The following is a 17,045-nucleotide window of genomic DNA, read 5'->3' on the forward strand; positions in this document are numbered from 1 at the left end:
CTATTCGTTTTTTGAAAAATTGCAATCGTTTGTATAATGTCCTTTTTCAATGCATTTGTAGCATATTATGTTTTCTCTTCCATTAAATTTTTCCGGTGTTGAGTATCTTTCTCTGCTGTTGTCCCTACTGTGCTGTTTTCTATTTGCGTCATCTCCACGATTTCTGTTGTTATATCTATTTCTGCTTGTATCTCTGGACCTGTCGTAGGAGTTTTTCCTATCCCTAGAATAAGACCTATCTCTATTATTGCTAATTTCTCTGCTGTTATCTCTGTATTTATGGTTATTATATCTATCTTTACTACTTTCTCTGAACTTATAGTCGTTGTACCTATCGGGATAAGGACTTTTTTCCCTATAATTGTTCTTGCCTTTGTAATCTGATTTGTGTGGATATGGACTTTTGTCTCTGTTGCGTGATCTATCTTCAAAATTTACTGGATTGTCGTATTTTTTTAAATTGTTCATTTCGGTACATAGTTGATCAATTTTGTTTTTGTAATAACTGTCTATTCCTTCTAATTTTGTATTTAAACGTTTAATTTCTTGGTTGCTGTCTTTTGTTTCGGTATTTGATTGCATTACTTGTTTGTTCAAAATTTCTGTGTATTCGCTAAGTCCTGAGCTTCTTGAATTAATTCTAAATTGCATAAGTTCATATTTTTTTAAATTTTCTTTTAACTTTTTTAAGTTACTGTTGTCGTGAAGTGAAATTGCGTGTAATATAGGTTCCCTTATACCTTTTAGTATGTAAACACAAATATCTTCCTCTTTCATATCCTTGTCTACTTGACTACATAAATATTCTATTTCCGTAACAAAACTAGAAATTGACTCTAAGTCGTTTTGTTTCCTATTTTCTAATTTGTCTTTCAGTATTATAGAGTATCCTATTGGTTGAAATTCGTTTATGAACTCGCTTTTTAGATTTTCCCATGACCAGTTTCTTCCTTTGTTTTCCAAGTTTTGTAAAAATTTGTTGGCAGTATCTTTCAGAAATATTGATAAGAATTTCATTTTTTCATTGTCGTCCCAATTGTTTATTTGTGCTGCTTTTTCGTACTGTCTAAGAAATGTTTTGATGTCTCCTTGTCCGGAAAAACTATCTAGTTTAATTATCATTTTTTCCATTTTGTGTTTTGGATTTTTTTTTGAACTTCGTGTTTTGTAATTCGTTTAAGGTTTCTTCAATGTCGTCTAATTCTGTGATCCCTTTATAATATTTTGATAATCTAGCCCTTAGATTATCTACGGTTCCTACGCTTTTTAATTGTTTAGATTTGCATACTTCAATAAGTTCTGATTTTTTGTGTGAATAAATATCTGTTAATTTAGTAATTTTTGAACCTAAGGCTATAAGCTCTTCGTCATTCATATCATATTAAGATTTAATTGAATTAAAGAAAAATTTTGTAATGAAAGAAGTTGATTTTTATTAATATATTTATACTTAACAATAACTACTTAATTTTTGAATAATTTAAGAATTAAAATTAAAATATATTTTTTTTTTTTTTTGAAATAAACTAAATACAATTTTGAAGGGCGAACGAAAATTAAACTAATAAAAAATTATTTAAATTATTAAAAAAACTAATCTACAATCCTAATATTAATATTTAAGTATATTACAAAACGTTGCTCACCTTGGCGTATATGTGTAGACGCACGGTTAGCAAAATTGTACTCACGCGGCACAAACGTTGTCTTGTCGGTAAGACAAAAATCGAACGCGTATTTGTTAGTTAATCGGTATACACGCACACAATTGCGTTCTGGATTTCTACTGTACCCAAAACTCTTATAACTGTTATTTTAACTTGTAAAGCACTAAAAATTTGCTCCCGGTTACACTACCAGAAATGTACAATTAATCGCACTTCACTTGTACAAAAAAAAAACAAAAATTATATATTGGTGTACTCACGAGGTACAAGCGTTACTTTTTCCGTAAGAAAAATTTATCGAACGCGTATGTGTTACTCACTCGGTATACACATGCACAAAATTGCGTTCTGGGTTACTACTGCACCCCAAAACACACACAAAAAGTATATTTTACTTTAACAGGTAAAAATACTAAACTTGCTCCGGGTTTTACTACCCAAAACGTACACAATTGTCGTACTTCACTTGTACAAAAAAAAAATTGGTGTGCCAAGGGAATTTTTCCCAGACCACACGTAAAAACTGTTGTACTTCTCGTACATAAACACTTCGAAAAATTAAACGTGCCAAGGTTGAGGTACCAGGGCACACGCACAAAAAAAAAAAAAAATGTCTCCGCCCGTGAATAAGAACCCCGTTGGGCGCCACTCTGTGGTAACACCCGTATTAGACAATACGCGGTAAACCAGCTATCGCCTTACCCTCGTATTCTCTAGTTAATGACACTCTCTAAAGTTAATTAGAATGGCACTGTTAACTCGTTGAGGTACGATGGTAGGCGCTTGTCAATTCTTAGTTCGTTCCTATCTAGTTGAAATGACTCAAAGATTACATATACCTTGGCACTATTCAGTTTAATAAAACTTCATTGACACATAGTACGTATATCCCGGCGCTGTTCCTATAAAACGTAAGAACGTAAGAATGACTAAAATAATGTTTAACTCGGGTTTTCAGGTCGGAAACACTTTTATTCCATTTAAATAAACATAAATAAAACACTTAGCAAATTCAGATCGCCTAGCCCGTACTACGATCGGCGTTTCACACGCGGGTCGTAGCTACGTCCTCGCCGAATCACCCAGCGACATCGGGGGGGGGGGGGGGGGGGGGCGTGCCTGCGCCTACGGCGGTGTTATATAGAAAATATTATTGTCGCCTCAGCACATATTGCTTCGCTGGCCTGACCTATGTCAATAATTTACAATTTGAAATATTCCCACCTATATTACATATATATTAAATAATATTATATTGACGACTGTCTGCAATATACAACAGTACGTATAGATTACCAGTTAGTGGGCGAGATCTGTCGTAGACCGGTGGACGATTAATTGAACTATTGTCGTATATTGCAGACAGTCGTCAATATAATATTATTTAATATATATGTAATATAGGTGGGAATATTTTAAATTGTAAACTATTGACATAGGTCAGGCCAGCGAAGCAATATGTGATGGGGCGACAATAATATTTTCTATATAACACCACCGTACACGCAGGCACGGGGCCCCCGTTGTCAGGTCCATTTCAATGGCCCCCCCACTTTCTAAATTTGAACTTCTGACCACGCCAAACGTTTGTGCATCTTTTGTGCAGAAATGTGCACCAAGTCCAATCGTTTGTGCACAAAAACTGAAAGCTCTTTCCCTGAAACAAAATGGGGAGGCATTGAAACGGTAGCCCCCCCCCCTCACATTGAATATTTGGATTTTTGAATGTGCCAAACGTTTGTGCATCGTTTGTGCAGAAATGTGCACCAGGTCCCGACGTTTGTGCACAAAAACTCCCAGCGCTATCCAAAAAACAAAGTGAGGGGTATTGACACGAGGGTCCCCCTTTTTTGAAATTTTAAATATTTGTCATATTAATAAATGTTGTTTACGTACCTAATAGGTTTAATAGAATTTTATTATTGCCATGTAAACGTATGACAAATAAAATCTTCAAATATTTTTAATTTATCAAGAAAGCATTATCTTGTTCTGATGTTTTTGATTTCAAAATAGTATGAATAAATACAGTTTTTTCTTTATGCATTTCTTTACTTTATATTTTATATTATATTTAGCTGATGAAAATGTGTTTATGGACAGGTACCTCAACTCGACGTTGCTGTATGTCCGGTCCAATAATGTAAGTTATAAGTCATTGTGTATATTTTAATATAATAAAATTATAGTAAAAAAATAATTAATAGACTATATTAATATAGTACCTACTTAATTAATTTAATATACCTAACCGTACCTACCTATATACATATAAAAATATTATAATAATATTATATTATTTATGTTTGAATTCATTAGAACAATGGCGTATCAGACGTCGCTCCCAAACCGGTCGACATCCATCTGCATAACTGTGAGTTGAAAACGTCTATATTTAAAAATTGTTATAGTATAATATTTATCTAATAAATTAATTTTCTTTAGCATTCCGCAAGAATGAGCGGTATAGTTTGAAAACTTACCAAAGTTATCTGGTGGATGTCGATACGTTGGTGAGCAGCCGTCGCACATAGGTCTGATATACCTATGGAAAGTTATTAGTGGATCGGTCATAATATTACGTTGAGAAGTTATCTGTCCATAAACTTATTTTCAGATTTGTAGGCTGATTCCGTTGCCATTTTTTAATCATTCTTTGTTTTTATTAAGGTTGAGGTGTAACAGCATTTTAGGGGCTATTGTAATTCCCACTTCCAGGACTTTATCATACATACAGCCGACAGCCCAATGACCTACATTTTTGTGTATTCTGGTCTACCCTATGATGGCCGCGAAGTAACGATCACGTCACCGTTTATCAGATTGCCCAGTTTGAAAAAGTCTCCAACAATTTCATCGGATAAGTACGCCATAAACCATGGCATAGCGTTGGGCCAGCATCATTTTGTCCGGATCAATATCTACAAAAATGACGTCCCAATTATTAGAAGCTAATAATATAGGTACTTAATATTTATTGTAATATAATATAATATTAAACTCATTATACCCAGTTATTACGATTAAGTAGAAATAATATTTTTCAAATAATATTACAGTGTCTTTGTCGAACAGTCAGCTGTACGAAGTTTCCGCTGTGCCACAAGACGGGTCGACGCCGGTCGCTGAACATGGGAAGTCCTCAAGTCCACCCAGCATCGTATTGATGAATCAACAATACATCTTACATCTTACATCTATCATTGCAATCTTATAATTATTCACCTGAATGCATGTAATCCTGAATGTACAGTTAATTTATTACTACCCATCTACAAAGTCAACACTGTATTAATAAAAGTATTTATTGTTAAAATAAAATTGAGTTCTATATTATTTGTAGGTACTTAAAAATTATTTGGGTATAAAGGAAACATATTTTAATCATAGAAAATTAGATAAACTAAAAGACAAAAATAATAAGTAAATACGTCGTGTTAAAAATAGTTTTTAATTAATATAGGTAGGACAGGTACCTATTATGTAGGTAGGTACTTATCCAAAACTCGTTTATCAGGAATTAAATAAAAAGGGAGGTCAATTAAAAAAAGGTGGGTAAGTGGATGTCGCTCTGCTGTACAGTAGGTTACAAGTGGGTCACTGTAATGGATGGTGTTAAATTTGAATTCAATGATATAATATAATTGTATAAGAAAAACGATTCTGAGCGAAAACGGTCAGTCAGCCTATGATTTTACCAAGTATATTTGATGATATTATTGTGAATAAAGTAATTTATCTATAACCTATTTACGTGGAGCCTTGTTTTAAATTTTCAATCCTTAGCCATAAAAGTTAAACATTTTATATATTTTTAACTACAAAATAATTTATAAATTATAAATTTGATAAATGTTGTCGAAATTTGAACTTTAAATGCTTATAAAAAGAAATTGTGCATAATATGTATTTTTAATATTTTTCAACTGCTATTAGAACGATATATCAGGAGCCTTATATTAAATTTTCACGCTTTTTTACCTAACAAATAAAAATTTATTGATATTTATAGAAAAAAAAACTAAAAAAATTGAAAACTGACTATCTCCGTATACAGCTCAAAAAGAATCAAATTATTTTCAAAATTTTATCGTGTATAGAAAATGCTAAAATAAACATTCAGTGAAATTTTCAAGTATCTACAGTCATACATTTTTAATTACAACAAAATAAGAAAATCGTTACATGAGAAATCGAGTGAATATCAAATGTTGTAAAAATATGAATTTCAAACGTTCATAAAAATTTAATTTGACTTTCTTGTAGACATTTTTTTTTTGATATAGGTAGGTAAACTTATGGATAATCTTGTATTACATTTTCGAATCTTAGATTGAAAAAGAAAAATTTTTATGAATTCTCAACTCAAAATAATTTGATAATTTTCGTGATTTTTCCGTATTTTGTCAATATTTGAACTTTAAATGCTTATAAATAAAAACCGTGACTAAGGATTTTAATTTTTTTCATCTGCCTTTGAAACAATAACCTAGGAACCTTATATTAAATTTTCAAGCTTTTTTAACCAACAAATAACATTTTATTGATATTTATAGAAAAAAAAACTAAAATAAAATGGAAACTGAAAATGTCCGTAAACAGCTCAAAATAAGTCAAAATATTTGGAAAATGTTATGGTGTATAGAAAATGCTAATATAAGCATTCAGTCAAAATTTAATGTACCTACGGTCATTTGTTTTAGAGTTGCACCAAAAACCAAAATCGATTTTCTCGAAAACGGACTCTGCTGAACAGTAGGTTACAAGTGGGTGACTGTTATGGATAGTGTTAAATTTGAATTCAATGATATAATATCATAGTATACGAAAAACGATTTTAAGTGGAGACGATTGGTCAGCCTAGGATATTGTATACTATATTTATATTGATATTATTAAATATTATTAATACCGTAGCCGGTTAAGTTGAATTATTATTATTTGTTTATTATCGTATTTGTATATGATAAATGATAATATATTTTAGACGTTTCAATTACCCACGAATAATATTTTTAAAATAGTGTAACTTTATATTCGTTTACTTTTGTTGGTAAATAATATATTTTATAATATCTATGGCATAATATATATTATAATATCTATGGCATAATATATTTTATAATATCTATGGCAGTCGTCAATTGTCGAAATTCGTCGGCGACGGTTAACAATTCTAATAGTTTCAGAAATACTATTGTATTATAAATATAATATATTGTATATTTTGATTTCAGTGAACAAAAAAATAATAGGCTACAAATATAAACGGACAGTTCGTTAAACCGGATAAGTTGTAACACAAACTCGCAAATTTCGTTTGATCAGGTTATTTTCATAAAATATTTCGATACTTTCAAGTTTTAGCTCATCGGAGTGAGATGATTAGATGAAGATGGATGAAGATAGCTGTTTCTTCGGCGATGGCGGCACTCTAGCTACGTTTCACCGGAAGAGTAGATGTTTACGAGTAAGTTTGTTTTCATATTATTACCTACTGTTTTACATTTACTTTTTAGACTTAAATTAAATATTCATTGCCACGGACAATCTGTTAACTAGGTGACGTAGAAGCATTTATAAGTTTAATCCCAATAGCGCAATGTATAAAATACGCGAGACCGTCTTCGTTTTTACCACGCCAAGTTTAACACGCACCTTTTTGCATGTTATACTATACACCGGGTATCACCTTAGGTTTGCGCGAAGTATTTAAAACAATATAATGTTATTAATCTTTATATCTTATATTTTTATATACATAAATACATTCTACCCCTCATATATTTTATTAGCATTCTCACACCTTTTTTAGTGTAGTTTATACCCTAGATGGCTATAGATATAGGTATTAAATGTCTTGCAATTATATATTTTACTATAATTATTAATTTCATTATAATATAATATAACAATACACTCTAAATTAAATTAGTTGTTATCAAGACAGACAGTCTTAAAACAAACTCTTTTCTGCACGTTTTCAAAACGTAATATGCTTAAAAAAAATTGCACAGTTGTCGTAGCAGTCAGTTGCTAGTTCAACCCGTGTGACATAAAATAGGAATTATTCTTGTTTTTTTAAATAGTTTTTTCGAAAAATATATGTAAAATGTATAGCTCATACAATTATGAATTTATAGTTTATAGAAATGCGGATGTTTATACTTCATGGATATTTTTTTAGTTAATAATCGTGTAAATAATTTGATTAAACAATACGGTACTTACCTACTCATCACTAGTATCAATTTTATTATATTACGTGTAAAATCACCAACACAAGGTGCAGACTGCGTTGAAAAAATTAAAAACATAAAATAAAATATAAAATAATGTTGTAGTAGAAGCTGGAAACTGTAGTTTATTTTAATTTATAATCCAATTAATATAACCGAGAATGTAACTATTAAATTCATCATTGAATGATTATGCAGAGATCACTTTGGGATAAATGTAAATTAAATTAAAAATAATTAAAAAACATTTTGTGATAGGATCAAGATTACTGCTCATATTTAAGTCTTAATTATTAACAAATAAATACAAATAATATATTTTTTAATAGCTTTTTACTATTAACATTCAGTGTAAATATAGTTTCTGATCGACTTACCAATATGTAATAAACCTATATGTAATAAAATAATTATTCATATCAAATAATCCTAACAATTTAATGCAAGGATTCTCATAAATTGATCTTACAGCAGCCTTAAAACACCAAAAATACATTTGTACATCATTTACAAAATTTTAGTTCCCTATTATGGTGTAGGTATTAATACAAACAATAAATTGCTATTCGAAAACACAATTTCGTATACCTATTATTATTTACTAAATACCTACAATTAAATTAAACTAAAAATAAACATATGATTACATACTGAGTGCCTATAATATAATATTATATATGAAAATTGAATCTTTATTACGAATACTTATCGTTTACACAAACCACAAGAAAAAATAATTAAAAATATTAAAAAAAAAACACACACATCATTGTAAAAATATAGTTGGTATTATAGTATTTGATGAATTTACTGTATACGTTTATGTTAACTCTAAAATCCAGTAATCACATTTTTATTTAATAATTCATAAAATACAATATGCTCTTATAAAAATATTCTCGTGCTTCTGATATCTATTCACCACCTTAATCAATAATTAAATTGATAAACGAAAATAATAATTTAAATAATACCTATATCATATTATTATAATTCAAATTCAAAATTATAAACTATTTTGGTTTATGTCATATCAAATTTCAATGAACAAATTGTTCCTTAACACAGAACTCTTTGATATAAAAATTTGCATTATATTATATCCGTGGATTCGTCATATTGACGTACCTAGTATAATATCTATCATTTATTTATTTAATCTATGGCAAATCTCAAAGTCGTTGCAGAAGACACAGTCGATTAAAAATTCTAAAATTTCAATAAGCAAAGAAGATATGAGCAAAAAACTTACTGCGTTTCGTATAATTTTATTTTTCATAAATCACAATATTCGAAGTTCTGGCTGTATTCTGGAGCGTTTCCTCATGGGCGTCGCAGTTCACACACGTCACGGATTCCGCCGAAGGAGTCGATAATTAAAGTAAGTTTGTTCTTATATTCTTTTGGGGCTTAAATTTAATTTTAAGACTTAAAACAAATATTTAATGTCACGAAAAATGTGCTATCCAAGTGTTGTAGGCGCATATTTTAGTTCCGGACTAGAAATGTATAAAACACGCGAGATATAAACGCCGTCGTCGTTTTTCCAGTCCCTGTTTGTAGAATAATTATAATTAATAGGTGCATACCTATACAGGGTACTTAATTTAAATATATAAATATTTTGGTTTAATTTATAGAAATATATGTTATGACTTATAACTGATAATAGTCATAAGATACAATTTTAATTAATAACTGGTAATTTTTTTTCCAAATACAACGTTATAAGTTATAGGTAACTATTAATTTAGTGTCACATACTTAACTTCTAATGTTCACTTAATATCTATATTCTATATCATAGGGATTAGGGATGTATAACCATGTACACATAAAAGTATATTCACGGAATGGTCAACTGCCTATCCTGACGTGTGCGCACTTATGAATAATATACCTACTCATATACTCGTATAGGTCTATAAATATATACCTATATAAATAGTGTAATACTACATACACGAATGTGTTACCAATTATGTCCCTAAAAGTTCAACAGTTATTATTATATTTATTTATTTTTTAAATATAGGTAGGTACATTACAAGACTCTAATTAAAATCACATTTTTTTTTCATTTTTTTTGAACACAATGTTTTAAAAATTATTAATTAATATATAATTTATTGGTATAGTACTAAATAAATTAAGGAAATAAAACAAACACAACTACTATAATCATTAGTAATAATAATATATCCACGTATAAATTATTAAAATACAAAACGAACAAACGAAAAACGATTCTGAGCAAAGATATCGTTGACTAATAAATAATATTGAGATTAAAGTAATTTATTTTTTCGGCAGAAAATCGGTATAAATATTTTTTTATTTTCATACCATGACGCGTGTGTGAAAAATTGTTTATATTAAGTGTTTAAGATGTTAGATTTCGGTTCGGCTGATTGTCCACCCCCTCACTCTTCCGCATCAATGCATCAGAAATTATTATTTATAATATTTAAATATAAACTGCATTTTCTGAATTTTCTAAAACATTGCTTTCCAAGCAAAGAATTCGTTTCATATATTATCGACGAATTGAAAAATTAAATAAGAACATTTATATGGGATAAAGTCAATTTTATAAAAACTTATTAGAAAAAAATTAAATACAATTAAATAAAGGTAATTTTTTTTTTTATATTTCTATTTTTTTACGTACCCATTGTGTTCGATACTATAACTTCAGTCTTCAGTTACAGAAAACAACACTTGCCAATATGGAATTACTGTCGAATTTTTTTATTTTAAAATAATAAATAGCATCTGATCGACTGATGTGCTATAATGAAACTCAAAATATAACGAATACACTACCTATACACTTATATAAATTCTATTTTATATTCGTTTAAATTGGACTTTTAATTTTTCTGGCCATTTTATTAAGCTTTGTAATATAAGTGCATTAAATCGTGTTTTTAAGGCATTTTTCTTATTTTTAATGCATTTAAATCCACGTCCTATTTATAACTTAACGTTATTTTGTATATACCAATCGATTAGTGTACACAATAAAAAATATAATATTATTGATGGGTTAATAGGTTGATAACTATTATGTAGGTAGGTACAGTTTTGTACGTTCAATGTATCGTTCTTAATTCATAAAGAAGCTAAATGAGTCAAATGATTTTGTCAAGGGGAGGGGGGGGGGAGGTTATGGCTGATTTTTTAACATGCACTATTTCAAGGGCTCTTGACCTAAGGGGCGCACCACTCTAAGGAGGTGTGACAACATTTCGTAAGGGAGGGGGGACGTGAAAATGTTTAAAAAAAAACACGAATTTATTTAGTTATTTTGTTATTTAGGTAATACATATTACTTAATAGGTATTTCTTAAATTTTTTTTATTATTTTATTTGAAACATTATTTTTAAATATTGGGATCAATAAAACTATTTTTATATAATTACTATTTTATATCAATTAGAATTTGTTTATAAACCAAGTAATAAATAAATAGTTACCATAAGTAGGAAGGTAGGTTTTTATACCTACCTAACAAAATAAGAAAATACATAATGATTAATGTTATTTAATATGATTTGTAAGTACATAGCAGATTATACCTATCACTTGGTGACGATTATTTTTGTTTTATACGTTCTTCGTAATTCAGTTCCGTCACGATAGTTTTAGTTTTCGTTAAATGTGAAACATACATTTTCTATGCATACGGGATACGGGCATTAAATATTTGGGTTTTAAGAGAACACCTCAAACGAAAATCTGTTAACTAAGTAACGTAGAAGCATATACGTTTACTACTGCCTACCAAAGGCGCAATGTATAATAATAATAAATTATACGCCAGTCCGAACAATCCAAACGCTGTCTTACTCGTAGTCGAGTTCTAGTTGATAACTGACTTGTGAATAAATGTAATTTTTGTTAGGTATACAAATAAAACTAATAAATCCTTGAATACAACATTTAAAAATACAAACTCTGTGTAATAAAAATTAATATTAGGTATTTATTGGTAGGTTTATATAATATCTGTAGACTGTAACGCATAGGTCATTAGAATATTGTAGAACATTTTACTGCATAAGATGCGTGTTATTTCAGAAATGGTATTCGTCAGTGAACATTTTCAAACTGGGAATAATATATCATAAGCAGATTGCAATGTGTGAACGTTTCAGTGTTTCGAAGACTAAGTTTCGTAGCAGATTTTGATTTCGTCACGGGGTATGTATTTTCTTATTTCTCAGTAGGTTTTTTTTTATTATAGTTAATTGATCAGGGGATGTATTGCCCGAAAATTTTCATTATTTGTATTGTAACTATACTGGTATAACACTATTCGGGCTATCAATAAAGTCGTGTTCAAAATCAGAAAATTGGTGAGGTATGATATATTTTTAAGCAATTCTTTCGAGTAGGGAATTCACTCAATGATATTTAAATATTTTCACCGATAATCAAGTACGATGACTTGTAGGCAACTAGAGACTGAGTGAATAGGAATTAGGAAGTGTGTGATATGGCGAAGATAAGGAAATGGGTCAACAGGATTTCAGAATGTTTGGTGTATGAAAGGGAAAGATGAAAAAGAAATGTAAGGTTAGGGTAGGTAAGTGGAGTGAGAGTAGCAGATATGAGAATAATAAGTAAGGTGTTAAGGTACAAAAGAGGATAGAATAAGAAATTAATTAATTAAGGGTAGTGTACATATTGTAGTGAAAACAAGAGAGAATAGGTTTAGGTGGTTCGGTCACTGTAGGATAAGAGATAGCGAGAGTGGCTATAGAAGTTAATTTAGGGGAGAAATGATGGACGAGAAGACTGAAGAAGAGATGGATAGACAGAATACCGATCATATGGAGGTGTGGAATGAGAGTGGCTGAACCTGTATATAGCTGTGAGAGACGGCGGAAGAAAAAGTGTAAAGGTAGAATAGTTATGTTAACAATGCCGAATACGTAGGAAAAGATCTTGAATTGCAAAGGCCTTATTGACTCTTTGGCTTCGACTAACCATAAGTTTACCTAATTAACCTTCTTATGACTCATTAGGACACTTTGAATAATAAGATCCTGAGATGCAGGTTGCCAAACTTAAGTGTTTGATTATCAAGTTGATCCTTTGATTGTTGACACCTTAATCCATGCTATGGATGAAGCCCATAGATAATAAAGATATGGATAGTCCATGCCTATGTTAAATACATTTGAGGCCGCGTTCCCGGACGGGAAGGCAATTGAGGCTTCTTTATATTGATAGTCGATAGTCGATACTCGATATAAGTATACTTTATTTGGCCTCAATTTATTGTTCCCCTCGAAGACCGCTAATAAGACCATTATGTCCTATCCATATCTTTATTATCTATGATGGAGCCATACCCAGCTCACTCGTGTAAACTTGTTCCCGGTTGGGATGTCAGCGCACTATTTGTTTCCCATCTTTGACCCACGCGTAGCATACCAAATGTACGATTAAGAAAACACTAAAATGTTTGGGTCAGAGAGAGAAATAAATGGTGCGCTAAAAATCTGACATCCTCTTAGTGTTATCAAGTAGAAGAAGCAGTTGATTGTTGACAATTTGACATTTAACATTAACTGTGGTAGGTATTATGATTGGAAGTAAAAGTAATTAGCAGGGCTGTGAATTTAATGCAATGAAAAAGTGTTAAATATTTGCCTGCATGTATGCACTAAAAACAGACAAATATATGCACTGAAATATTCAAAAGTATGCACTTAAAATTCAAAAAAATACTGAATGAAAACGTTTTTATTAACATTTTTTTAAATTAATAAATTATAATTCAAATTGGTTTACAAAAAAAATTCTTTATTTACACACTTGGTAGGTAAAACGCATATTGGTAACGGTGTTGTAATAATAGGCCAAAAAAAATACGTACTAATAGTTCAAACAAATCATAAAGGCTAACTGTAATAAATATTGATTTATGAAAAAGTATATTAAAAAGAATTATTATTATAAATGAAACAAAACTATGAACTATGGACCGTGACATAATATAGGTATTTCTATATTTTTAGCTCCATAATTTCTGTTAAAATATTAGGAAAATGTATTAAGCACCGTAAAAATGCTAAATTTCAGCTATTACTTAAAATATTATATTCATAACAAATTATCATAGAAAGTTAGGTACTGTTCTTCCACATACTTATTATAGTTTAATTTAACTACAACATTCTAGTAGAGTCTGATAAAATTCTGATTAAAATACTAAACTATGGGTCTGAAATTTAGTTTATATACCTAGATCTAAATAATCCAAAACATATATTGCTTCAAAATATAAAAATAAAATGTCTTGTACTACTACAGTAGTAGGTAGGTAACTTTCAAAAAAAAAATTTAAAAAATCATACTTGAAATCTATGTATAATATACGTATATTGTAATAAATTATCAAATGTTTACTGTAGTGCATTATAAAAAATTAACTTAAGTTCAATATAACACATCATAACAGGTGTTCAAATAACCATTTCATACTAAAAATGTTGTTAATTCACACAGTCTCTCTTCAATTTTAAATTTTTTTTCAAATCATCTATAAAATATAAATGTTTAGTAAATTGGAAGACTTGATTAAGTATTTAACCATTTATCTAAAAGAGATGTGCCGGGTCACCACATTACTATATCGAGGGGCCATGGTGCAAGTGTCGTCCATAAATATCATAAAATATATTATATTAGAAATACAAACTTAATATTTCACTAACAGTAAATATTATAAAAAAATATTACGAAATGTACTATACTCATATTATATTATTATGATTGTATTAGTTACAAACTCTCGAATTAAGAGTTATGTTTGAGGATTTAATTAATTTCCTAAAAGGAAATTCCTCAAGCATGCCTCAGTAAGTCGAGGGACCGTAGTTAAAGTGCCGTCCACCAATAAATGACCCTAAAAAAAAACGATTAATTCAAATATAGAAGGTACTTATATCATATACTTTTATCAAAGTAAGATTGTGTTAGCCACAGTCTTGTGTAAATTATATTATCTTATGTTTTCCCAATCTAATAATACAAAATACTGAAAATTAATGAAATCAAAAATATTAGTAGGTACAATAGAGAGACTGTGCATTGATTTACAATTTTGTCTTAAATGTACTTTTTGCATAGAGAATAATATGAAGGTGGGCTGGGCTTATCATTAATAGAGACGCGTTGATCGCTTTTATGTGCTTCAAATCAGTGGCGTAGCCAGGATTTCTAAGGGGGGGGGGGGGGGGCCAAAAAAAAATATTAAAAAAATTAAATTTTTACTGTTTTCATTATAAAAAATAATTGAGATAATTCGTATACTTATTATGTGACCACATAAAACACTAAATACATCCGGCTGAAATTAACAAAATATTTAACAACTTTTTATTTATAATAATTTATTGCAAACAACTTAATAAATATAAGGTAAATATATTTAATACTATTATTATGTCCAATCTACAACTTTCATCCTCCTAGGAGATTTATTTATAAATGCAGTCATTATATCTTTTTCTACGTTTTCATATTCCAATTCATCTTTATTTATTGTAGCTAAGGCCAAACCATTCAACCTTTCTTCATTCATTGTAGCTCTTAAATATGTTTTCAGTCTTTTAAGAACTGAAAATGTACGTTCTGGAGTAGCGGATGTTACAGGCAGAGTAGCAAATAATTGAAGAATCTTCTTTATATTTGGAAAAAGCTCTGTGCAGTGTTGAATTGCTTCTACAGCAGTCTCTGGTAAATTTTCTCTCAATTGCCATTGATTTCTCCGTATGAATAACTCGGCTTTCAAACATGTATTCATACTAACTAAAAAGTCATCCTCGTAAATAGAAGCAGCAGCTAAGATTGCTTGGTCATCATAATGTGACAAATTAGATGGTATGAGTCCTTCTAGTGGTATAATTGTTTCTAGTATTTTATCAAATCTTGAATGCAACTGTAAGATTAAATTATCAAGAAATGGTATAAATATTACTATTTTATAATATTCCTCTGCGTCTTTGGCATTGACATTGTTTCGGGCAGTTTGTCTCCCACAGATTCGAGGCATGCGTATTTCAATTTCAAGTTCAGAAGCTATTGTGGTAACATTTTTCATTATTTCCTTAAAGGATTTATCAGCATCTTCTCGAATGGCTTCTAAAGCTTCTCTAACAATCATAACATCATTTAAAGCTTTAGATAGGTCCTGCTGTTTACTTTGTAGTATTTGACTTAATTGTATTATATATGAGAAGCAAGTTACAGCTACTTCCAGAGAGATAAGGAAATCACTCTTAGTTATAGCACTCACATATACCGACGCTTTGGTTGACGTTTCAGGATTTGTATCATATTTATCAAGATGTTCTAGAGTAGAAATTATATAAATGTACAGTTCTTTGAATGTTATAAGTGAAGCATGTCGATCAACCCATCGTGTTTCACAAAGTTTTTTTAATTTTGTTTTTTTTTGTATTATGACCACTTTTATTAGAATTACTTGCATCAATGATATGTTTTAATTTATCCATACGTTACGCTGAATAAGAAAAAAATGTAGCAACTGTACCAATTATACCGTTCATATTTTTTAATTGAAGATACCTCGCATGCCTTTGAGAGACAGAGGTTTAAAGAATGACTAAAACAGTGGGTTACTGGGTAGCCGACGATATATAAAATTCACTGCTGATCGCCTAGACCAGTGGTGGCCAAACTTTTTTTACCTCGGGCCAGAAAAAAAAAAATTTTTACCGCGGGCCATAAAAATTTTTTTTACTTTTAAGTAATCAGAATTTTAGGTATAGGTATATAATTTCATATTTAACGACGTTTTTATTGTACATAATAATTTTAATGTCTTTATTTAATACTTAACTTAATAATTATTACAAATGAAAAAAAATTAAATCGGCTTACATTTTCAAAAAATATTTTTAAATAAATTATAATTAACTTTTTTTTTTTTTTTCTGTTTATAACCGACGGCGCCGCGGGAACTGCTTTCGCATTACTGCCACGGCGCCGCCATCGTTTATTATACATAAAGTTAATACAATTTATATAATGTTTTACACCTGTTTTTTTTTTTTTTTGGGTCCCCTCAGGGCGAACATTTAAATTAATTTTATTACA

The 17,045-nt window shown here is 29.7% G+C and overlaps 2 protein-coding genes across 2 annotated transcripts; both read right to left on the reverse strand.

Annotated features, from left to right (window-relative positions):
* On the reverse strand, nucleotides 1-468 carry LOC132947758 (uncharacterized protein DDB_G0283697-like). Its single transcript, XM_061018003.1, has one exon. It carries the CDS (start codon nucleotides 466-468, stop codon nucleotides 1-3), a length of 468 nt encoding a protein of 155 aa, XP_060873986.1.
* A 14,898-nt stretch (nucleotides 469-15,366) lies between these two features.
* Nucleotides 15,367-16,416, reverse strand: LOC132947759 (52 kDa repressor of the inhibitor of the protein kinase-like). The gene has a single exon (XM_061018004.1). It carries the CDS (start codon nucleotides 16,414-16,416, stop codon nucleotides 15,367-15,369), a length of 1,050 nt encoding a protein of 349 aa, XP_060873987.1.
* Nucleotides 16,417-17,045: the final 629 nt, after the last annotated feature.

This window comes from Metopolophium dirhodum, chromosome 6 (assembly GCF_019925205.1).
Source record: "Metopolophium dirhodum isolate CAU chromosome 6, ASM1992520v1, whole genome shotgun sequence".
NCBI classification, from domain to species: domain Eukaryota; kingdom Metazoa; phylum Arthropoda; class Insecta; order Hemiptera; family Aphididae; genus Metopolophium; species Metopolophium dirhodum.